Source organism: Anomaloglossus baeobatrachus, chromosome 5 (genome assembly GCF_048569485.1).
Source record: "Anomaloglossus baeobatrachus isolate aAnoBae1 chromosome 5, aAnoBae1.hap1, whole genome shotgun sequence".
NCBI classification, from domain to species: domain Eukaryota; kingdom Metazoa; phylum Chordata; class Amphibia; order Anura; family Aromobatidae; genus Anomaloglossus; species Anomaloglossus baeobatrachus.
The window spans coordinates 181,917,096-181,942,464 of NC_134357.1; the positions used below are offsets into that span (position 1 = coordinate 181,917,096).

The following is a 25,369-nucleotide window of genomic DNA, read 5'->3' on the forward strand; positions in this document are numbered from 1 at the left end:
AATGGGGAGGCTGCAGGGGGGAGGAAGGGGTGGATGCCGGATCTCAAACAATGGGGAGGCTGCAGGGGGGAGGATTGTCATTTTTTTTCCAATGTAAGGCCTCCCCCGAAAGTAAGGCAGGGTGGGACTTTTGGGGGTAAAATTAATGTAAGACAGGGCCTTACTTTCGGGGAAACACGGTAGCACATGAGACAACTCCTCAATTTACAAGTACAAGACGCCAGCCCCGGAGGCCCACCCTGAAGAGAAATAGCGTTTTCTAGTAGCCAGTACTGAAAGGCCTACAGGACCAAAGACTCAAAAGAGGCAATAGTCTGTGTCTCCAGAAGAAACTGAAAGGCAATGCTGCACACAGCTGACGAGGCGATGCAGGAAATGACTCGTGCTCGTTACCGTCTGCAATGACTAAAGGGTGACAGACAATACTACCATGCATCAGATATTCAAAATTAGATACAAGTCAGCACTGTTACAATCTGAGGTGTTATTCCGGTCAAAAAAATTAATTATCACAACACATCTTTTCTAAGAATTATGCACTTTATTGATTCCCTGCTACTCCTGCTGGAAGTAAATGAATACACTGCCAACTGAGGCCACCATTCTGCTTAAAAGGGACGGTGAGCACAGAATGAATGTTCTGTCCTCATTGCGGGGCTAAACATTTAAATACACTTTACCACCTATTATCTCCACCAGTCTGTTGCTCTATGAAGCCTGAGGTGTCAAAGTAGGAAGGAAGGGATAGAGGGAAAACAAACAGGTGGGCAGATGTAGTTACATGTTTGGCCCCGCCATGATGCACCGAGCGCCTGTGCTGGGTTTGAGCAGTCATTCTGTGCCAACAGTCTCTTTATGGACGTCTTAACATTTTCTGACAGCGACACACCCTATTGACAATGGTGTTTGGAGCAGAACTGATATTTTCTAAAGAAAACAAGTCTATTATAACATGTGTCAGATTTTGGACATTGTTACTTTCATCCATATTACAAAATCCCACTGACATGTCTGTTATTATAAAGACTTGTATGCTTTATGAAATATCACTTCTGGGGCAAATGCCATTTCCCTTGTCAATAGGGTGTGTCACTAGGAGCAGTAATTGGACAATGTCAGAGACTGTTTAGGAAGACGCCCTTAGGGTACGTGTTCAGTTTTGGAGCCGAAACAAAGCAGAATGGTAACAGTTGTCAAAGTATTAATTTACTTCCTATTTGAGTGGCAGAGGATCAGTAATCATTCTTAGAAAAGATAATGCATTTTTGAGCAACAATATAGAGTGTCAAAATCTCACCAAAAACGCGAGATGAACTGTAACCTTAAAGGTTTAAAGTGTTTGATGGGCAAAACACTACGCAGCTACTTCATCATCAAGTTTAAGCCTGAAAATTTGTATAAAACTCTTTGAAAAGTTGAACGTTTTTTGCACAATGTGGAGCAAAGCAGAATTGTTGCGCCTTTTGGTGCTTTCACAACAGTTTTAGGACTAAATGTGTGAGCCAGGGTAGCAGGAAGCCAAACCTGCCCATCAAATTCATGAAAAAGAGGGCAATTCCTAATGCAAGAAATGTTACTGTAGTCCCTACCTGGGTAATATTTCTGGCGAGGAGCTCATCACTGATGAGATATGATCAGCCCACCGGCTGCTGTGATTGGGTGCAGTGAGACACCTGTCACTCAGCGTGGGGGCGTGTCTCACTGCAACCAATCATAGGCGCCTGTGGGCGGGGAAAGCAGGGAATACGAGATTGTTTAATGAGCGGCCGGCTTTTTCAAAATAGTAAAAGCCGCCGGAGCAGTGTGAACGCCGTGCAGCGCCGCACCGGGGATCGGGGATCAGTGAGTATGAGAGAGGGCTGCTAACTTCAGTCACTCAGGGAATTAGCGGTCACCGGTGAGCCCTTCACAGGTGACCGCTAATCAGGACGCGGCACAGACAGAGCCGCGGTATGACAATGAAGTCGGGTGAAGTTCACCCGAGTTCATTCTGATCGTGCGGCTCTGTCTGTGTCTGGTGTCATCTGCCATTCAGCTCTGCTACATGGCTGTCTGTGTCTGCTGTCAGCGGCCATGTAGCAGAGCTGAATGGCAGATGACATAGTAAAAAATACGCATTACACACGCTAGTAAAATCATTAATTTATTCAGAAAAAGCATCGCACTTGCGTTGCACTCGGACCTAACGTGAACTAAAATCAGCCGAGTTTTTTTCAGCCCAGTCGGACCGATTTTACTCGCATAGATGTGTTTCCAGCCTAACACTAGAAGTCCCAGAAATTTCGAGCTCCCCACTGAAGTCCTGGAAGAGGGTCAAATGACATACAATAAACTGAATAGAACTAACTAGAAACTAAATGGCTAAACTCAATGGAAAACAACAACCTCCTGTGGTGCGACAGTAATGGCCTTAATCCACAACAAAAGACGGTGATTATAGGATGTTAGCTAAAATCCTTCAGGTCATTCGACCAGTCTCTGGGTTCCAAAGGTAGAAATGTTAAATGACCCCTCTCTGGGACCTTAGTGTTAAAGGGGTTGTCCACTACTAGGAGAACCGCTTCTGATTCCATATGTTTGCCTTTGGTAAAATAACAAAGCCTATACTCTCTTCCCGTACCAGCCCCCTTCCAGTGGTAGAGGAGCTCACGGTGCTGGGGCTCAGGTGAAGTTGTGATGTCACGTGAGCCCCCGCGTCTAATCAGTACCAGCTTCCATCTTCTTAGATTCGAACAAAGAAGCAATCAACAAAAAGTGACTGGCAGCCGCACAACTTACTTCTTGTTGATTAACTTGTTTGTCCGAACGCGGGGAGACAGAAGCTGGCAAGGATTGGACGTGGGGCTTGTGTGACATCAAAACGTCATGTGAGCCCCGGCACCGCTGCAATCACGTCTGCAGAGGTGAGGGTAGGATTTTTTATTTTACCTACACAAAACATGTGGAATCAGAAGGGGTTGTCCTAGTAATGAACACCCCTTTAAGACTGGTGCATAAAACATCATTCCTAATGAGTATGGCCAACAAGCACGCACCATTTACACCTCTCTAAGCTTCCATATCTTTTAACTACGCTTTCAACTGAATTGCAATACCAAAGTTAAAGAGGCGTCTAAGCAGCAATAGAAATTACATACCTTTTTACGGACATCATATCCACACTGAGTATTCACTACAGTTTGCTGTGGAGAAAAAAAAAAATAAGGCACATTGTATAGATATGATTGGTAAAGGATCGAGCGCCAAGGGTTACTTTCTCTGAGATGTTACTTGCACAAGTTGGCCTTCATTCACATTTGTCATATGTTCCATCCATACGGACCACATACACAAATATTTAATTGTATGGGTCTTTTCACATGCAAAAAAATAACATGGCAATCCTGTATTATTGAGGCGCACACCAAGCTCATCCATTCTAATCAGAGAAACAAAAAAATGCAGGGCAAGTATACCATAGTGTGTGATACATGTGACCCAGGACCTGTTAGAAAGAAGGGAATTTTGTTTACTTACCGTAAATTCCTTTTCTTCTAGCTCCAATTGGGAGACCCAGACAATTGGGTGTATAGGTTCTGCCTCCGGAGGCCACACAAAGTATTACACTTAAAAGTGTAAACCCCTCCCCTTCTGCCTATACACCCCCCCGTGCATCACGGGCTCCTCAGTTTTGGTGCAAAAGCAGGAAGGAGGAAACTTATATATTGGTAAATTCAATCCGAAGGATGTTCGGAGAACGGAAAACCATTCAACATGAACAACATGTGTACACAAAAGAACAACAGCCCGAAGGGAACAGGGGTGGGTGCTGGGTCTCCCAATTGGAGCTAGAAGAAAAGGAATTTACGGTAAGTAAACAAAATTCCCTTCTTCTTTGTCGCTCCATTGGGAGACCCAGACAATTGGGACGTCCAAAAGCAGTCCCTGGGTGGGTAAAATAATACCTCGGTAATAGAGCCGTAATACGGCCCCTTCCTACAGGTGGGCAACCGCCGCCTGAAGGACTCTCCTACCTAGGCTGGCATCTGCCGAAGCATAGGTATGCACCTGATAGTGTTTCGTGAAAGTGTGCAGACTCGACCAGGTAGCCGCCTGACACACCTGCTGAGCCGTAGCCTGGTGTCGCAAAGCCCAGGATGCACCCACGGCTCTGGTAGAATGGGCCTTCAGCCCTGAAGGAACCGGAAGCCCAGAAGATCGGTAGGCTTCAAGAATTGGTTCCTTGATCCATCGAGCCAAGGTTGACTTGGAAGCCTGCGACCCTTTACGCTGGCCAGCGACAAGGACAAAGAGCGCATCCGAGCGGCGCAGAGGCGCCGTACGAGAAATGTAGAGTCTGAGTGCTCTCACCAGATCTAACAAGTGCAAATCCTTTTCACATTGGTGAACAGGATGAGGACAAAAAGAAGGTAAGGAGATATCATGATTGAGATGAAAAGGGGATACCACCTTAGGGAGAAATTCCGGAACCGGGCGCAGAACCACCTTGTCCTGGTGAAACACCAGGAAGGGGGCTTTGCATGACAGCGCGGCTAGCTCAGACACTCTCCGAAGCGATGTGACTGCCACTAGGAAGACCACTTTCTGAGAAAGGCGTGAAAGAGAAATATCCCTCATTGGCTCGAAAGGTGGTTTCTGAAGAGCCGTTAGCACCCTGTTCAGATCCCAGGGTTCTAGCGGACGCTTGTAAGGAGGGACTATGTGGCAAACCCCCTGCAGGAACGTGCGTACCTGTGGAAGCCTGGCTAGGCGCTTTTGAAAAAATACAGAGAGCGCCGAGACTTGTCCCTTAAGGGAGCCGAGAGACAAACCTTTTTCCATTCCGGATTGAAGGAAGGACAGAAAAGTGGGCAAGGCAAATGGCCAGGGAGTAAAACCCTGATCAGAGCACCAGGATAAGAAGATCCTCCACGTCCTGTGGTAGATCTTGGCGGACGTTGGTTTCCTGGCCTGTCTCATAGTGGCAATGACCTCTTGAGATAACCCTGAAGACGCTAGGATCCAGGACTCAATGGCCACACAGTCAGGTTGAGGGCCGCAGAATTCAGATGGAAAAATGGCCCTTGAGACAGCAAGTCTGGTCGGTCTGGCAGTGCCCACGGTTGGCCCACCGTGAGATGCCACAGATCCGGGTACCACGACCTCCTCGGCCAGTCTGGAGCGACGAGGATGGCGCGGCGGCAGTCGGACCTGATCTTGCGTAACACTCTGGGCAGCAGTGCCAGAGGAGGAAATACATAAGGCAGTTGAAACTGCGACCAATCCTGAACTAATGCGTCTGCCGCCAGAGCTCTGTGATCTTGAGAACGTGCCATGAATGCCGGGACCTTGTTGTTGTGCCGGGACGCCATTAGGTCGACGTCCGGCTTCCCCCAGCGGCAACAGATCTCTTGAAACACGTCCGGGTGAAGAGACCATTCCCCTGCGTCCATGCCCTGGCGACTGAGAAAGTCTGCTTCCCAGTTTTCTACGCCCGGGATGTGAACTGCGGAGATGGTGGAGGCTGTGGCTTCCACCCAAAGCAGAATCCGCCGGACTTCCTGGAAGGCTTGCCGACTGCGTGTGCCGCCTTGGTGGTTGATGTATGCCACCGCCGTGGCGTTGTCCGACTGAATTCGGATCTGCCTGCCTTCCAGCCACGGCTGGAACGCCTTTAGGGCTAGATACACTGCCCTTATCTCCAGAACATTGATCTGAAGGGAGGACTCTGGCTGAGTCCAGGTACCCTGAGCCCTGTGGTGGAGAAAGACCGCTCCCCACCCTGACAGACTCGCGTCCGTCGTGACCACCGCCCAGGATGGGGGCAGGAAGGATTTCCCCTTCGACAATGAAGTGGGAAGAAGCCACCACTGAAGGGAGGCCTTGGCTGCCCGAGAAAGGGAGACGTTCCTGTCTAGGGACGTCTATTTCCTGTCCCATTTGCGGAGAATGTCCCATTGAAGTGGACGCAGATGAAACTGCGCAAAAGGAACTGCCTCCATTGCTGCCACCATCTTCCCTAGGAAGTGCATGAGGCGCCTCAAGGGGTGCGACTGGACTCGAAGGAGAGATTGCACCCCTGTCTGTAGTGAACGCTGTTTGTCCAGCGGAAGCTTCACTATCGCTGAGAGAGTATGAAACTCCATGCCGAGATATGTCAGTGATTGGGCCGGTGTCAGTTTTGACTTTGGGAAATTGATGATCCACCCGAATCTCTGGAGAGTCTCCAGAGCAATATTCAGGCTGTGTTGGCATGCCACCTGAGAAGGGGCCTTGACAAGCAGATCATCTAAGTAAGGGATCACCGAGTGTCCCTGAGAGTGTAGGACTGCTACCACTGTTGCCATGACCTTGGTGAAGACCCGTGGGGCTGTCGCCAGGCCGAAAGGCAGTGCCACGAACTGAAGGTGTTCGTCCCCGATGGCAAAACGCAGGAAGCGCTGATGCTCTGATGCAATCGGCACGTGGAGATAAGCATCCCTGATGTCGATTGATGCTAGGAAGTCTCCTTGGGACATTGAGGCGATGACGGAGCGGAGAGATTCCATCCGGAACCGCCTGGTTTTCACGTGTCTGTTGAGCAGTTTTAGGTCCAGAACGGGACGGAAAGATCCGTCCTTTTTTGGCACAACAAACAAGTAAAAGCCGTGGCCCCGTTGCTGAAGGGGAACAGGGACCACCACTCCTTCTGCCTTCAGAGTGCTCACCGCCTGAAGGAGAGCATCGGCTCGCTCGGGGGGAGGAGATGTTCTGAAGAAACGAGTCAGAGGACGAGAGCTGAACTCTATCCTGTAACCGTGAGACAAAATGTCTCGCACCCATCGGTCTTGGACATGTGGCAACCAGGCGTCGCAAAAGCGGGAGAGCCTGCCACCGACCGAGGATGCGGTTTGAGGAGGCCGAAAGTCATGAGGAGGCCGCTTTGGGAGCGGTCCCTCCGGCGTTCTTCTTAGGACGTGACTTAGACCGCCATGAATCGGAGTTCCTCTGACCCTTCTGTGGCCTGTTGGACGAGGAGAATTGAGACCTGCCCGCGGGCCGAAAGGACCGAAACCTCGATTGTACCTTCCGTTGTTGAGGTCTGTTTGGTTTGGACTGGGGTAAGGATGAGTCCTTTCCCTTGGATTGTTTAATGATTTCATCCAATCGCTCGCCAAACAGGCGGTCGCCAGAAAATGGCAAACCGGTTAAGGACTTTTTAGAAGCAGAGTCTGCCTTCCATTCCCGTAGCCACATGGCCCTGCGGACTGCCACCGAATTGGCGGATGCTACCGACGTACGGCTCGCAGAGTCCAGGACCGCATTCATGGCGTAGAACGCAAACGCCGACGCCTGAGATGTTAAGGACACAACCTGCGGAGTAGAGGCACGTGTGACTGCATTAATCTCAGACTGACAAGCTGAGATAGCTTGGAGTGCCCATACGGCTGCGAATGCCGGAGCAAAGGACGCGCCTATCTAGCTTCATAGATGGATTTCGTCAAGAGCTCTATCTGCCTGTCAGTGGCATCCTTGAGTGATGCACCATCTGCCACTGCAACTATAGATCTAGCCGCCAGTCTAGAGACTGGAGGATCCACCTTGGGACACTGAGCCCAACCCTTGACTACGTCAGGGGGGAAGGGATAACGTGTGTCCTTAAGGCGCTTAGTAAAGCGCTTATCTGGAAACGCTCGGTGTTTCTGGACTGTATCTCTGAAGTCGGAGTGATCCAGAAACGCATTCATTGTACGTTTGGGAAACCTAAAATGGAATTTCTCCTTCTGAGAAGCTGACTCCTCAATCGGAGGAGCTGGGGGAGAAAGATCCAACACCTGATTGATGGACGCTATAAGGTCATTTACTATGGCGTCCCCTTCAGGTGTATCCAGGTTGAGAGCGGCGTCAGGATCAGAGTCCTGATCTGCCACCTCCGCTTCATCCTCTAGAGAGTCCTCCTGCTGAGACCCTGAGCAGTGTGATGAAGTCGAGGGAAGCTCCCAGCGAGCCCGCTTAGGCGGTCTGGGACTGCGGTCCGTCGGAGACCTCACCGTGGGACCTATGAGCCGCCCCAAGAGCACTTTGCTGCTCCAACCGAGGGGGGCCTGGGGTCAATGATTCAACAGTGCCCGGGACCTGTGTTACCGGTCTGGACTGCAAGGCTTCTAGTATCTTAGCAGACCATTTATCCATAGACTCAAAGTTTGTCAGCGAATACTGCAAACTCCGTCCCTGTCACCTGGACAGTGGCAGCAGGTGGTTCCACCTGGGCCACCAGTGGCAGAGGCTCCGGCTGAGTGAGTGTCACCGGGGCCGAGCATTGCACACAATGATGGTAGGTGGAACCTGCAGGTAGCATAGCCGCACATGAGGTACAGGTTGCAAAGTAAGCCTGTGCCTTGGCACCCTTGCTTTTTGCGGACGACATGCTGTTGTCTCCTCTGAGTACAATCAGGGAGGGTATATAGCCAAAAACAAGCAGTGCGGCCGTACAAAGTAAATGTATAGACTATAAGCATATAAATATACACTTCGGCACCCAGGGGGGCCAGCACCTAGTAACAGGTGCGGCTTACCGACCGCCCGCAGCGGTTGTGTGACCACCAGATTCCCTGCCTGGGCCTCCCAAAGCTGTGTTGTCTCTCCTCTCCAGCGTCAGAAGTGCTGACAGGAATGGCTGCCAGCGTTCTGTGGGGAGGAGGGGGCCGTGGGCGTGCCTTTAGAAAGTGCGGGAATCTGGTGCCCCACGGTGCTCAGTGAGGGGGGAGGAGGATACAAAGTATGCTCCAGCCCTCAGCGCTGACGTCCAGTGCAGCGTCCCGCCCTTCCCCTGACTGGCAGGGCCGGGAATATGCGGTACTAGGCCGCAAAAGCCGGGGAGTAAAGTTACAAGCGCGGCCGGCAAACAAGCGCGGCCAGCGCGGTAGTCCCGGCGCACTAACACACCCAGCAGCTGCTGCAGCGTGTATAACACAGGCGCTATATGCGCCGTCCCCAAGGGGACACAGAGTACCTCAAAGTCGCTGCCTGTCCCTGACGATACCCGGCTCCTGTCCAAGCAGATTCCCCCAGGGGCTGCGGAGGGAGCACGGTCCCAGTGCCTGGAGACCGATTAGGATCCCACTTCACCCAGAGCCCCTAAGGGATGGGGAAGGAAAACAGCATGTGGCTCCTGCCTATGTACCCGCAATGGGTACCTCAACCTTAACAGCACCGCCGACCAGAGTGGGGTGAGAAGGGAGCATGCCGGGGGCCCTGTTATGGGCCCTCTTTTCTTCCATCCGATATAGTCAGCAGCTGCTGCTGACTAAATTGTGGAGCTTGCGTGCATGTGTGCCTCCTTCGCACAAAGCATAAAAACTGAGGAGCCCGTGATGCACGGGGGGGTGTATAGGCAGAAGGGGAGGGGTTTACACTTTTAAGTGTAATACTTTGTGTGGCCTCCGGAGGCAGAAGCTATACACCCAATTGTCTGGGTCTCCCAATGGAGCGACAAAGAAAGACTGTACTACTGTTGCTTTGGCATAATCCCATCTCTACCCCAAATCATGCAAGCAAAATGTGTGTGTATGACCTAGCACCAAGGCAAGGAAATTAGGATTAATGAATGTTTTACACTTACAGCTGGGTCGGCGATACAGCAGGAGAACGGCACGCCACATTTCTCTCGGCTGAGGTTTTCTCCAGTGCAGTTAAAATACTCATTCAGGTCCCAGTCATCTGGTCCTTGGGCCCCACAACAATGATTCTGTTAGAGACACATGGTTACATGTCCACATGAAATACAATGGCGGATAAGTAAAGTGCAAGAAGTCGACAGGTTGTCAACAACAAATACCGCTTTCTGCAGGGAGTCTATGAGGTTCTGCAGGTCTATGTCGTCTCGGTAAGCTCTTATGTTGTTCTCAAAAAATTCCTTGGCTCGGTCTCTCACCCAATCTTGGAAAAGGAAGGCCAGCACTGCAACAGCCAGCTCCATAAAGAAGATGAGCACAATGGCCCCACAGAACTGCAGAAAAGTAGAAGACAAGAATCATTAGAATCATGGCTGGAGGTGACAACCGTCTGGACCGGCTCATCGTTGTGCGCCCTACTGCAGAACCATCCGACTCCCAAAGAACCAGCATTTGTATCAAATAGTAACACTGTACAGCGGATAAAGAAAGGCCAACTCTGCACGTTCCCCTGCAAAGCTGATATTCTTAGGCTATGTGCGCACGTCGCGTAAAAACATGCAGTTACGCTGCGCTTTGTAGCGCAGCGTAACTGCATGCGTCCTGCGTCCCCTGCACAGTCTATGGAGACTGTGCAGGGGCCGTGCGCACGTGGCGTTTAAGAGCGCAGCGCTTCGGCTACTGCCGAAGCGCTGCGCAAAAAGAAGTGACATGTCACTTCTTTCCTGCGCTTTGCCGGCAGCCCCTGCTCTGTCTATGGGAGGAGCTGCAGGCAGAGCGCATGGAATCGGCGCTCACTACGGACATTTCTGCAGCGATCTAAAGCGCACATGTGCTCTTCAGATCGCTGCAGAAATTTCTGCAGGGCTTGTACGCAACGTGCGCACATAGCCTTACAGCTTGTTCACATCCTTGCCATAATTTGTTTTTCAAGAGTAAAAGGTGAATTTGGAGATCTCCTCCACACGCCATTACGTACATATGGTAACGCATTTTATCACATTGCGGCTGCGGTTTCTCGCTTGTTATGTCACGTTTTACAAAAAGGGGCTTCATTTTTGTTACTTTATTTAACTTTGACATAATTTATTGATACTGCCATGTGAGGATTATAGGATCTTCCACACCTAATGCAATTCTATGGGAACAACCCATACATAAAACTCAGTGTACCCACAAGAGAAATTGACATGTTGCGGATTTGAAACCCGCACCGCAGATTAGACAGCATAAAAAAAAGGAACAGCGGGCAGATTTCTATAAACCATAGACTTTGCTGGTACATAGAAGATTCTGCCTTTTTTGCAAAGCAAAAATACACATCATCAAAAACTCGCCGAGAATAGTCAATTCTCATCTTATGGAAAAATACAATTTCTTCCCAAATCAACACAGATCTAAGTTTCATTCATGGAGCTGTTAATACAGTATATATTATTATTAGGTTAGTACATATGCGAGTATTGAAGATGGGCGCGGATAGCTCTTCCTACAAGAAGAAACGAAGGACGAATCTGTGCAACAAACATTCATAGAAGGTCATTCTTAGGCTATGTGCCCCTGGGAACTCGTACCTGCGGATATATCTGCATGTACATCTGTAGGTTTCCCGCAGCTGCTCGCCGAAATCCGCAGCTATTTTTAGCTGCGGTAGCACAGCGAAATAGCTGCGGTAAACCTGCGGACATTCATGCGGCTTACCTGAGGAAGTCCCGGAATTTCCGCAGGCAATTCCGCAGAAAAAATTGACATGCAATTACGTTCAGCTGCGGGACATCCGCATGTTCCGCAGCCGCACGTATCCGCAGCATGGACATAGCACTCCCCATGTCCCATAGGATAACATGGGAAGTGTCTGTACATGCTGAAACCTGCGGATTTATCTGGAAAATCCAGAAAATCTGCAGATTTTCCACAGATAAATACGCAGGTTTAATCTCACATGGGCACATAGCCTTAAGGTTTATGTGTATCACACAATATATCTCCTTCCCAACACAACTTATTTTTATGTTTAAGGGGATTTTATTTCCCCTTCTTCCAGGAGTTAAAAAAAAAATTCTATGTCCACAGACATATCGGTATTGTATTCTACTGGAAGAATTGTACTATAAAAAAAAAAAAAAAAAAGTGGCATTTTGACATTTTTGGGGGTTTTGTTTCTATGGTGTTCATGGCATGCTTAAAGTGATCAGGTAACATGACGCTCCATGTCAGCATGATTACAGTGATACCAAACTTATCTAATTTTTTTTTAATATTTTACTGGGGAAAAAAAAAAAATATTTGTGTGGCCATTTTTAGAAACCCGTCACGTTTTCATTTTTTCGATTGCTGGAGCAGTGTTACTGGTGGTTTTATTTTTATTATTTCTTTTTGCAGTTTTGCAGCAAAAAAACCAAAACAAAAAACACCCAAACCTGCAATATTGACATTTTTAATCTTTTTTTGTGTTTACCCATCAGGTTAATTTCACATTTTCAATGATTGGACCTTTCTTGATGCTGTTTTACCACAGATTGTGTGTATGTGCGTATATATATATATATATATATATATATATATATATATATATATATATATATATATATATATATATATATATATATATATATATATATATATATATATATATATATATATATATATATATATATATATATATATATACACACATATACATATACACATACACATACACACAGTAATCAATATGTAAAAAATGTTTACCTAGTTATTCCTTTCATCACACACTGCAATACTTCTGTATATTTTACCACTCTGTTGAAATCCAGCCTGTGGGTTGGCTCGAAAGGAGACTTTGATTTTTGTTTTAGCTCTATCTGTATCAGCTAGCTAGCTCTGGCAAAAATTAAGTTAAAAATTAATATTTGAGTAAAATGTAAATTGTTCTTTTATTCTATAAACTACTGACAACATGTCTCTGAATTTCCAAGTAATAAATTTTCTATTTATTTTCTGAAAATGAGAAATGGTCAAAATAACGAACAAAATGCATTACTTTCAGACCTCAAATAATGCAAAGAAAACCAGTTCATAATCATTTAGAAACAACAATACTAATGTTTTAACTCATGAAGAGTTCAGAAATCAATATTTTGTGAAATAACCATGATTTTTAAATCACAGCTTTCATGCGTCTTTCATGCGATGAATCAAGCCGCATACAATGTCCTGGAAAAACAGTTGCTTCCTTCTGCTCAGGCAATGTTCCTTAACTCTGAGGACTCTTTTTTTCAGCAAGACAATGCGCCATGCCACACAGTCAATATGTGGATGTGTGGACCACATCAAAACTCTGTTATGGCCAGCCCAATCACCAGACCTGAACCCCATTGAAAACCTCTGGAATGTAATAAAGAGGAAGATGGATAGTCACAAGCCATCAAACAAAGAAGAACTTACATTTTTGCACCAGGAGTGACAATAGGTCACCCAAAAGCAGGGTGAAAAACTGGTGGAAAGCATGCCAAGACGATTGAAAGCTGTGATTAAAAATCATGGTTATTTCACAAAATATTGATTTCTGAACTCTTCCAGAGTTAAAACATTAGTATTGTTGTTTCTAAATGATTATGAACTGGTTTTCTTTGCATTATTTGAGGTCTGAAAGCACTGTGCATCGTTTTGTTATTTTGACCATTCCACATTTTCAGAAAATACACAATTTATTCCTTGGAAATTCTGAGACATTGCCAGTAGTTTATGGAATAAAAGAACAATTTACATTTCACTCAAAAATATACCTATAAATAGAAGTGGCCTCTTAACTTTTGCCAGAGCCGTGTATGTATGTATGTATATATGTATTAATGCATGTATGTATGCAAGACGTCTGTGGAGTCGTTAAGCCAAACCTTCTCAATTTCCCCGATTCCGACTCAAACTCCCTAATACAGTTGAAACCAGAAGTTGCCTTCCGGTCTCTAAAAACACACATCTGCGTGTTTTTCTCACTATCTGACATGAAATCAGAATAAACTTTTCCCGTTTTAGGTCAATTAGGAACCAAAATTATTTATATTTTGTTAATGCCAGAATAATGAGAGAGAACACGTTTTAAGGCATTTTTATTACTTTCTGCAAAGTCAAAAATTTCCATACATTTCATTAGTATTTGGTCCCATTGTCCTAAAACTGTATGACTTGGGAGAAACAATATGGATCTCCTTCCACAAGCTTCTCACAATAGTTGGTAGAAATTAGGGCCCATTCTTGCTGAAAGAATTGGTGTAACTCAGCAATGTTTGTAGGTCACCTTGCTCGCACCTGACTTTTCAGCTTTGCCCATAAATGTTTAATAGGATTGAGATCAGGGCTTTGTGATGGCCACTCCAAAACATTGCCTTTGTTATCCTTCAGCCACTTTGTAACCAGTTTGGCAGTATGCTTCAGGTCATTGTCCAGTTCGAAGACCCATTTCTGCCCAATCTTTAAGTTCCTGGCCGATGTCTTGAGAGGTTACTTCAGCATTGCCACATAATCGTCTTGCCTCATAATGGCATCTATTTTGTGACATGCACCAGTCCCTCCTGCAACAAAAAAAAAAAAAACCACAACATGATGCAGCCACCCCCGTGGTGTTCTTAGGCTTCAAAGCTTCTCTCTTTTTCTCCAAACATAATGATGATCATTATGGCCAAACATTTCAATTTAAGTTTCATCAGACCACAGAACATGTCTCCAAAAATTAAGGTCTTTGTTCCTGTGTGCATTTGCAAGCATTAATCTGGCTTTTTAAAATTTCTTTCGGAGTAATGGTTTCTTTCTGGCAGAGTAGTCTTTCAGTACATGTTGATACAGTACTCGTGTCACTGTGGATAATGACACAATCTTATCAGCGTTCGCCAGCATCTTCACAAGTTCTTTTGCTTTTTTTCTTCGGTTGATATGCACATGTCTGACCAAAGCACATTCATCTCTGGTACACAGAACCAGTCTACTTCCTGAGTGGTATGATGGCTGGACATTCCCATCTTGTTTGTACTTGCGTATAATTGTTTGTATAGATGAACAAGGCACCTTCAGGTATCTGGAAATTGCACCCAAAGATGAACCAGACTTGTGCAAGTCCACAATTTTCTTCCTGAGATCTTAACTTCTTTCTTTTGACTTTCCCTGATGCTACACAAAGAAACAGTGTTTCATGTGTGTATTAAAATACATCCCCAGGTGTGGCTATAATTTACTCAGATGTTGCCAACAAACCTATAAAAATCCGGAAAAATATCAAGTCCTGGAGAGAGACACAATTTAAAATTATGCACGGGGTATTTATGCCTTTAATACTTTTAATATTCCTGAAGTGGATCCTAGTTCGGCCAGGTTAATTGCATGCCCAAATGTAAACTGCAAAATTTGGACTTTTATCATGGTATCTGGCTGTGCCCCGACACGGCTTCTTTCTGGGGTCAGTCTCGGTTCTGGCAAAAACGCTTTGGAGCTCTATGTGCCCCCTATCTCCTCAAGCAGCACTTCTGCATTACTGGGAAAACTCTGATTTAGACAGTAATATAAGTAGAGGTATTTCCAAGACTTTTGCACACTATTTTATTGCTATCCAAAAAATAAATATTGGATAACATCCTCCACCCCCTCTATCTCAGAACTGATAACTCAGCGTAAGCATTATGGCAACGCACTCACTAATAAAGAAGCGCAGGCGGGTGGATTTCTATTAACCCCATTACGACCGCGTTACGTTTTAAAACGGCGGCAGAATCAGGTACTTATTCCTTTCTGCCGTTTTAAAACAGCGGGCAGAAATAAGTGTACAGCGCCCCCCAGCGTCAGAAAATTTCCGGGGTCTCAGCTGCCGGGGGTAGCTGAGACCCTGGAGATCATGATTCGGGCCGTTTTTTTCGGTCCCCAGTCTCGTGATGACCGGTATACACCGTATACCGATCATCAAGTTATAGTAAATGACATCGCCGGTAAAAAATGATTTATCTCCCATCTGGCATGATCAAACATGTCAGATGGGAGATAAATCTCTTTCCCGGTCTTCTCCGGTCCCCCGGTGTCGCCAAAGTGCCCCCCCCGACCCCCAACCCCCTCCCGAAAATCCAAGATGGCCGCGCGCACCGGCGAGCACAGCAGCGCGCAGCCCGCAATCACCCTTTTCCTTTGGTTTCTGTTGTACGTGCCATAACACATGCGACAGAAACCTGCTTCCCAGGCCCTGCCAGGTCACCCCCTATCCCCCCCCCCGGTGTTCCCCGGTGTCCCGCGTACCTTTTCCAGCCTTCATCCCCCGCGGCCCCCTCCTCCTTCACAGCAAACGCCGGTCAGTGCGGTCACATGTGCAGAGCAGCTGAGCTCAGCTTCCTGCTTTGCTTTCAGAGACGCTGGCTGCTGCTGCTGCTCGCACTCTGCAGCTCTGACCCGGGGAGAGTGGGTGCAGATTCTTTGCACCCACTCTCCTCAAATTGAGGGTCTGCACTCCTAGAAAATGGGGGATACGTTCCCTGAACGTGCCCCCCACATTCTAGAAGATCCAGAATCGCCGCGGGACGTCCAAATGGATTACAGCGGACGGATGTTTTTTTCTTTTCTATAAATTGGTGAATGAGGGAAAGTTTTGGGGAGTGTTTTTCCAAATAAATTTTTTTTTTTTTTGTTGTTGTCAATTTTTTTTTTTATTACTGTCAATTAGTTATGTCTGGTATCTGATAGACGCCGTGACATCACTAATTGCTGGGCTTGATGCCAGGTGACATTACGCATCTGGTATCAACCCCATTTATTACCCCGTTTGCCACCGCACCAGGGCGCGGGATGAGTTGGGGCGAAGTGCCAGGATTGGCGCATCTAACGGATGCGCCACTTCTGGGGCGGCTGCGGCCTGCTATTTTTAGGCTGGGTAGAGTCCAATAACCATGGCTCTTCCCACCCTGAGAATACCAGATCCCAGCTGTCAGCTTCACCTTGGCTGGTGATCTAATTTGGGGGGACCCCACGTTTTTTTTTTTTTTTTTTTAATTATTTATTTATAAATAATTAAAAAAAAAACCCAGCTTGGGGAGCCCTCCAAATTGATCACCAGCCAAGGTGAAGCTGTCAGCTGTGGTTTGCAGGCTACAGCTGTCTGCTTTACCCTAGCTGGCTATCAAAAATAGGGGGGACCCCACGTCATTTATTTTAATTTTTTTTTGGGGCTAAATACAAGGCTAGGCACCCTTTAGTGCCACATGAAAGTCACTGAAGGGCGCCAGCTTAGAATATTCAGGGGGGTGGGATGTTATATGTGTTTGACATCTATCCATTCATCCATTGTAGCATTTTAGGCTGTGTGCCCACAATCAGGGTTTGCAGCGTTTTGGGCACAGTGTTTTCCCTGCATCCATAACGCTGTGTTGTGCAGTAGAGGCACAGTGGAAGGATTTTTAGAAATCCCATGCCCACTGTGCTTCTCTTCTCCGCAGAATAAACTGACCTGTGGTGCAGCTTCCCGAGCCTCAGCATGTCAATTTATGCATGCGGAGACAAGAGTGTTCTCTGCAGGTAGCATAGAGCTCCACAGCAGCCTGAACCCAAATCGTGGTCATGGGCAGCTGCGTTCTCCCGTGGACAACACTCACATCTCTGCAGGAAGGTTGACACTGTGTACTAGACGCCGTGTCTCTGGATCATCGTCACATAGCCTAACAGTGAGAAATTTGTTGCTACAGCAACATTTTTGTGAAGTACCTGTGGATTCAAAGAAGGGAATTTTGTTTACTTACTGTAAATTCCTTTTCTTCTAGCTCCAATTGGGAGACCCAGACAATTGGGATGTATAGCTATGCCTCCGGAGGCCACACAAAGTATTACACTAAAAGTGTAAAGCCCCTCCCCTTCTGCCTATACACCCCCCGTGCTCCCACGGGCTCCTCAGTTTTGGTGCAAAAGCAAGAAGGAGGAAAAAATTATAAACTGGTTTAAAGTAAATTCAATCCGAAGGAATATCGGAGAACTGAAACCATTCAACATGAACAACATGTGTACACAAAAAAACAGGGGCGGGTGCTGGGTCTCCCAATTGGAGCTAGAAGAAAAGGAATTTACGGTAAGTAAACAAAATTCCCTTCTTCTTTGTCGCTCCATTGCTCCAAAAGCAGTCCCTGGGTGGGTAAATAATACCTCATAATAGAGCCGTAACGGCTCCGTCCTACAGGTGGGCAACCGCCGCCTGAAGGACTCGCCTACCTAGGCTGGCATCTGCCGAAGCATAGGTATGCACCTGATAGTGTTTCGTGAAAGTGTGCAGGCTCGACCAGGTAGCTGCCTGACACACCTGCTGAGCCGTAGCCTGGTGCCGCAAGGCCCAGGGCTCTCCCACGGCCCTGGTAGAATGGGCCTTCAGCCCTGAGGGAACCGGAAGCCCCGAGGAACGATAAGCTTCGAGAATTGGTTCCTTGATCCACCGAGCCAGGGTTGATTTGGAAGCTTGTGTCCCTTTACGCTGGCCAGCGACAAGGACAAAGAGTGCATCCGAGCGGCACAGGGGCGCCGTACGAGAAATGTAGAATCTGAGTGCTCTCACCAGATCTAACAAGTGCAAATCCTTTTCACATTGGTGAACTGGATGAGGACAAAAAGAGGGTAAGGAGATATCCTGATTGAGATGAAAAGGGGATACCACCTTAGGGAGAAATTCCGGAACCGGACGCAGAACCACCTTGTCCTGGTGAAACACCAGGAAAGGGGCTTTGCATGACAACGCTGCTAGCTCAGACACTCTCCGAAGTGAAGTGACTGCTACTAGGAAAACCACTTTCTGCGAAAGGCGTGCGAGAGAAATATCCCTCATTGGCTCGAACGGTGGTTTCTGAAGAACCATCAGCACCCTGTTCAGATCCCAGGGTTCTAACGGACGCTTGTAAGGAGGGACGATGTGACAAACCCCCTGCAGGAACGTGCGTACCTGTGGAAGTCTGGCCAGGCGCTTCTGAAAAAACACAGAGAGCGCAGAGACTTGTCCCTTAAGGGAGCCGAGCGACAAACCCTTTTCCAATCCGGATTGAAGAAAGGACAGAAAAGTGGGCAAGGCAAATGGCCAGGGAGAAAAACCCTGAGCAGAGCACCACGACAGGAATATTTTCCACGTCCTGTGGTAGATCTTGGCGGACGTTGGTTTCCTAGCCTGTCTCATAGTGGCAATGACCTCTTGAGATAATCCTGAAGACGCTAAGATCCAGGACTCAATGGCCACACAGTCAGGTTGAGGGCCGCAGAATTCAGATGGAAAAACGGCCCTTGAGACAGCAAGTCTGGTCGGTCTGGTAGTGCCCACGGTTGGCCGACCGTGAGATGCCACAGATCCGGGTACCACGACCTCCTCGGCCAGTCTGGAGCGACGAGGATGGCGCGGCGGCAGTCGGCCCTGATCTTGCGTAACACTCTGGGCAGCAGTGCCAGAGGAGGAAATACATAAGGCAGTTGAAACTGCGACCAATCCTGAACTAAGGCGTCTGCCGCCAGAGCTCTGTGATCGTGAGATCGTGCCATGAATGCCGTGACCTTGTTGTTGTGCCGGGACGCCATTAGGTCGACGTCCGGCATCCCCCAGCGGCAACAGCTCTCCTGAAACACGTCCGGGTGAAGGGACCATTCCCCTGCGTCCATGCCCTGGCGACTGAGAAAGTCTGCTTCCCAGTTTTCCACGCCCGGGATGTGAACTGCGGAGATTGTGGAGGCCGTGGCTTCCACCCACATCAAAATCCGCCGGACTTCCTGGAAGGCTTGCCGACTGCGTGTTCCGCCTTGGTGGTTGATGTAAGCCACCGCTGTGGAGTTGTCCGACTGAATTCGGATCTGCTTGCCTTCCAGCCACTGCTGGAACGCTTTTAGGGCAAGATACACTGCCCTGATCTCCAGAACATTGATCTGAAGTGAGGACTCTTGCTGAGTCCACGTACCCTGAGCCCTGTGGTGGAGAAAAACTGCTCCCCACCCTGACAGACTCGCGTCCGTCGTGACCACCGCCCAGGATGGGGGTAGGAAGGATTTCCCCTTCGATAATGAAGTGGGAAGAAGCCACCACTGAAGGGAAGCTTTGGTTGCCTGAGAGAGGGAGACGTTCCTGTCGAGGGACGTCGGCTTCCTGTCCCATTTGCGTAGGATGTCCCATTGAAGAGGACGCAGGTGAAACTGCGCGAAAGGGACTGCCTCCATTGCTGCCACCATCTTCCCCAGGAAGTGCATGAGGCGCCTCAAGGGGTGTGACTGACCTTGAAGGAGAGATTGCAACCCTGTCTGCAGTGACCGCTGTTTGTTCAGCGGAAGCTTCACTATCGCTGAGAGAGTATGAAACTCCATGCCAAGATATGTCAGCGATTGGACCGGTGTCAGATTTGACTTTGGAAAATTGATGATCCACCCGAAACTCTGGAGAGTCTCCAGAGTAACGTTGAGGCTGTGTTGGCATGCCTCTTGAGAGGGTGCCTTGACCAGCAGATCGTCTAAGTAAGGGATCACCGAGTGACCCTGAGAGTGGAGGACCGCAACTACTGTAGCCATGACCTTGGTGAAAACCCGTGGGGCTGTCGCCAGGCCGAACGGCAGTGCCGCGAACTGAAGGTGTTCGTCTCCTATGGCGAAGCGCAGGAAGCGCTGATGCTCTGGAGCAATCGGTACGTGGAGATAAGCATCCTTGATATCGATCGATGCAAGGAAATCTCCTTGGGACATTGAGGCGATGACGGAGCGCAGGGATTCCATCCGGAACCGCCTGGTCTTTACGTGTTTGTTGAGCAGTTTTAAGTCCAGGACAGGACGGAAAGACCCGTCCTTCTTTGGAACAACAAACAGGTTGGAGTAAAAACCGTGACCCTGTTGCTGAAGAGGAACCGGGACCACCACTCCTTCTGCCTTCAGAGTGCCCACCGCCTGCAGAAGAGCATCGGCTCGCTCGGGAGGCGGAGATGTTCTGAAGAATCGAGTCGGAGGACGAGAGCTGAACTCTATCCTGTAACCGTGAGACAGAATGTCTCTCACCCAACGGTCTTTTACCTGTGGCAGCCAGGTGTCGCAAAAGCGGGAGAGCCTGCCACCGACCGAGGATGCGGTGTGAGGAGGCCGTAAGTCATGAGGAAGCCGCCTTGGTAGCGGCACCTCCGGCGGTCTAATTAGGGCGTGACTTAGACCGCCATGAATCGGAGTTCCTCTGATCCTTCTGAGGCCTTTTGGACGAGGAGAATTGGGACCTGCCCGCACCCCGAAAGGACCGAAACCTCGACTGTCCCCTCCTCTGTTGGGGTATGTTTGGTTTGGCCTGGGGTAAGGATGTTTCCTTTCCCTTGGATTGTTTGATGATTTCATCCAAATCTCTCACCAAACAAACGGTCGCCAGAAAATGGCAAACTGGTTAAGCACTTTTTGGAAGCCGAATCTGCCTTCCATTCCCGTAGCCACAAGGCCCTGCGTATTGCCACCGAATTGTCGGCTGCAACCGCCGTACGGCTCGCAGAGTCCAGGACAGCATTAATAGCGTAGGACGCAAATGCCGACGTTTGAGAGGTTATGGAAGCCACTTGCGGCGCAGACGTATGTGTGAGTGCGTCAATTTGCGCTTGACCCGCTGAGATAGCTTGGAGTGCCCATACGGCTGCGAATGCTGGAGCAAAAGACGCGCCGATAGCTTCATAGATGGATTTCAACCAGAGCTCCATCTGTCTGTCAGTGGCATCCTTGAGTGAAGCCCCATCTTCAACTGCAACTATGGATCTAGCCGCCAGTCTGGAGATTGGAGGATCCACCTTGGGACACTGAGTCCAGCCCTTGACCACGTCAGGGGGGAAGGGATAACGTGTATCCTTAAGGCGCTTGGAAAAACGCTTATCTGGACAAGCTCGGTGTTTCTGGACTGCCTCTCTGAAGTCAGAGTGGTCCAGAAACATACTCGTACGCTTGGGAAACCTGAAACGGAATTTCTCCTGCTGAGAAGCTGACTCCTCTACTGGAGGAGCTGAGGGAGAAATATCCAACATTTGATTGATGGACGCGATAAGATCATTCACTATGGCGTCCCCATCAGGAGTATCAAGGTTGAGAGCGGCCTCAGGATCAGAATCCTGATCAGCTACCTCCACTTCATCATATAGAGAGTCCTCCCGCTGAGACCCTGAGCAGTGTGATGAAGTCGAGGGAATTTCCCAGCGAGCTCGCTTAGGCGGTCTGGGGCTGCGGTCCGTGTCAGAGACCTCACCCTGGGATCTATGAGACACCCCGGGAGGACATTGTTGTTCCAACTGAGGGGGACCAGGGAGCAATGATTCCACAGTGCCCATGGTCTGAGATACCGGTCTGGACTGCAAGGCTTCTAGTATCTTAGCCATAGTCTCAGAAAGTCTTTCAGTAAAAACTGCAAACTCCGTCCCTGTCACCTGGACAGTGTTAGCAGGTGGTTCCCCCTGGGCCACCCTTAGCAGAGGCTCCGGCTGAGTAAGTGCCACAGGGGCCGAGCATTGCACACAATGAGGGTCAGTGGAACCTGCCAGCAGTATAGCCGTACATGCGGCGCAGGCAGCATAGTAAGCCTGTGCTTTGGCACCCTTGCTTTTTGCGGACGACATGCTGTTGTCTCCTCTGAGCAATCCAGGAGGGTATATAGCCAAAAATCAACCGTGCACCATACAGTGTAAAGTATAGCCTATAATCATATAATCTATAAGTACACTTCTGCACTAGTGGGGCCAGCACCTCAGGTGCTGCTTACCGCCCGCTCAAAGCGGTTTTGTGGTCACCAGAATCCCTGCCTGGGTCTCCCCGAGCTTGTCTCCCCTCTCCAGCGTCAGAAGAGCTGACAGGAATGGCTGCCGGCGTCCTGAGGAGAGGAGGGGGCCGTGGGCGTGCCCTAGAAAGTGCGGGAATCTGGTGCCCCACTGTGCACAGTGAGGGGGGTGGAGTATGCAAAGCATGTTCCAGCCCTCAGTGCTGACGTCCTGTACAGAGTCCCGCCCTTCCCCTGACTGGCAGGCCTGGGGGCGGGAAAAGAGTGAGACTAGGCCGCAAAAGCCGGGGACTAAAGTCATAAGCGCGGCCGACGTATAAGCGCGGTCGGCGCGGTAGTCCCCGGCGTACTAACATTCCCTGCCGCGCTGCAGTGTGAAATGGCAGCGCGCGGTCAGCGCGGTAGTCCCCAGTAAATTAACACACCCAGCCACGCTGCAGTGTGTGATGGCACAAGCGCGGTCAGCGCTGCGGTCCCCGGCGCACTAACACACCCAGCAATGCTGGAGTGTTTCTGTGCGCGGTCCCCACGGGGACACAGAGTACCTCAAAGTAGCAGGGCCTTGTCCCTGACGATACTCGGCTCCTTATCCAGCAGAGTCCCCAGGAGCTGTGGATGGAGCACGGTCTCAGTGCCTGGAGACCGATTAGGATCCCACTTCACCCAGAGCCCTAAAGGGGATGGGGAAGGAAAACAGCATGTGGGCTCCAGCCTCCGTACCCGCAATGGATACCTCAACCTTAACAATACCGCCGACAAGAGTGGGGTGAGAAGGGAGCATGCTGGGGGCCCTGTTATGGGCCCTCTTTTCTTCCATCCGACATAGTCAGCAGCTGCTGCTGACTAAGCTGTGGAGCTATGCGTGGATGTCTGCCTCCTTCGCACAAAGCATGAAAACTGAGGAGCCCGTGGGAGCACGGGGGGTGTATAGGCAGAAGGGGAGGGGCTTTACACTTTTAGTGTAATACTTTGTGTGGCCTCCAGAGGCATAGCTATACACCCCAATTGTCTGGGTCTCCCAATGGAGCGACAAAGAAATGCTCACTATACTCCTGAATAAAATCCTTGAGGGGTCCAGTGTCCAAAATGGGGTAACTTGTGGGGGTTTCTGATGTATAGGTACCCAAGGGGCCCTGCTAATGTGACATGGTGCGCGCAATTTATTTCAACTTTTCCAAAATTCAAATGGTGCTCCTTCCATTCCAAGCCCTCCCATTTATCCAAACAGAGGTTTTTGGCCACATGTGGGGTATCCCTGCTCTCACAAGAAATTAGATAACCTGTGGGGTCCACGTTTTGTTGTTTCCTCTTGAAAAAGTGAGAAATGTGATGCTAAATCAACATTTTTGTGAAAAAAATGAAAATTTCAATATGGCAACCTAAGCTTATCAAATTCTGTGAAGTATTCGTGGATTTAAAATGCTCAATATACACCTAGATAAAAGCCTTGAGGTGTCTTGTTTCCAGAATGGGGTCACTTGTGGGGGACCTCCACTGTTTAGGCACCTTAGGGGCTTTCCAAATGCAACATAACGTCCACTAATTATTCCAGCCAATTGTTCAGTCAAATGGCACTTTTTCCCTTCCGAGACCTGCTGTGCACCCAAACTGTTGATTTCCACCACACATAAGGTATCAGCATACTCAGGAGAAATTGCACAATAAATTTTATGCTGATATTTTTCCGTGTACTCTTGTTAAAAAAAAAGCTATCTGGTTGAAGTAACAATTTTGTGGTAAAAATATATTTTTTTTATTTTCACAGCTCAACATTATAAACTTCTGTGAAGCACCTGGGGGTTCAGGGTACTCACCAAACATCTAGATAAATTCCTTGAGGGGTCTATTTTCCAGAATGGGGTCACTTGTGGGGGACCTCCACTGTTTAGGCACCTCAGGGGCTCTCCTAATGCAACATGGCGTCCGCTATGGATTCCAGCCAATTTTGCAGTCAAATGGCACTCCTTCTCTTCTGAGACCTGCCGTATGCTTAAACAGTTGATTTCCACCACATACAAGATATCACCAAACTCAGGAGACATTGCGCAATAAATTTCATGGTGATTTTTTTCCTGTTGCCCTTGTGAAAAAAAAGCTACCTGGTTGAAGTAACAATTTTGTTGTAAAATTTTATTTTTTTATTTTCATGGCTCAACGTTATAAACTTCTGTGAAGCACCTGGGGGTTCAGGGTACTCACCAAAAATCTAGATACATTCCTTGAGGGACCTAGTTTCCAATATGGGGTCACTTGTGGGTTTTTTTGCTGTTTACGTACCTTAGGGGTCCTCCAAATGTGACATGGTGCCTGCAATCTTTTTCAGCCAAATTTCCTTTTCAAAATTCAAATATTGCTCCTTCCATTCCAAGCCCTCCCATTTCTCCAAACAAAGGTTTCAGACCACAAGTGATGTATTACCGCACTCATAAAAAAGTGGGTAACAAACATTGGGGTCAAATTTTTGGAATTATCTCTTGAAAAAGTGAAAAAATTGATGCTAAAGCAACATTTTTGAGAAAAAAAATGAAAATTTTCAATGTGATAATGTAACGTTATCAAAATCTGTGAAGTACCTGTGGGTCCAAAATGCTCACTATACCCCTAGATATAAGCCTTGAGGGGACTAGTTTCCAAAATGGCATCACTTGTGAGGGGTTCCTTCTGTTTAGGTACCTTAGCGGACCTGTAAATGCAACATGGTGCCCGCAATCTATTTCAGCCAAATTTGCTTTCCAAAATTCATATATTGCTCCTTTCGTTCCAAGCCCTCCCATTTACCCAAACAAAGGTTTCTGACCACATGTAGGGTATTGGCACATTCATAAGAAAGTGGGTAACAAGTTTTGGGGTTCATTTTGTTGTGTTATTTCTTCTAAAAGAAAATAAATTTGGGGTAGAGCAACATTTTAGGTAAAATTTTATTTTTTGCTTTTTTTCATTCCACTTTGCTTTAGTTCCTGTGAAGCACCTGAAGGGTTAAGAAACTTCTTGGATGTGGTTATGA

The 25,369-nt window shown here is 48.2% G+C and overlaps 1 protein-coding gene across 1 annotated transcript in view; it reads right to left on the reverse strand.

The window, feature by feature from the left end:
* The window catches only part of TSPAN14 (tetraspanin 14), a 76,184-nt gene that overhangs the window by 8,557 nt on the left and 42,258 nt on the right, over window positions 1–25,369 (reverse strand). The window contains exons 5-7 of the mRNA XM_075349023.1: window positions 9,797–9,967; window positions 9,581–9,706; window positions 3,138–3,182 (exon numbers count right to left, since the gene is read on the reverse strand). Coding sequence (XP_075205138.1) covers window positions 3,138–3,182; window positions 9,581–9,706; window positions 9,797–9,967 — 342 coding nt within the window. The remainder of the gene's footprint in view (window positions 1–3,137; window positions 3,183–9,580; window positions 9,707–9,796; window positions 9,968–25,369) is intronic.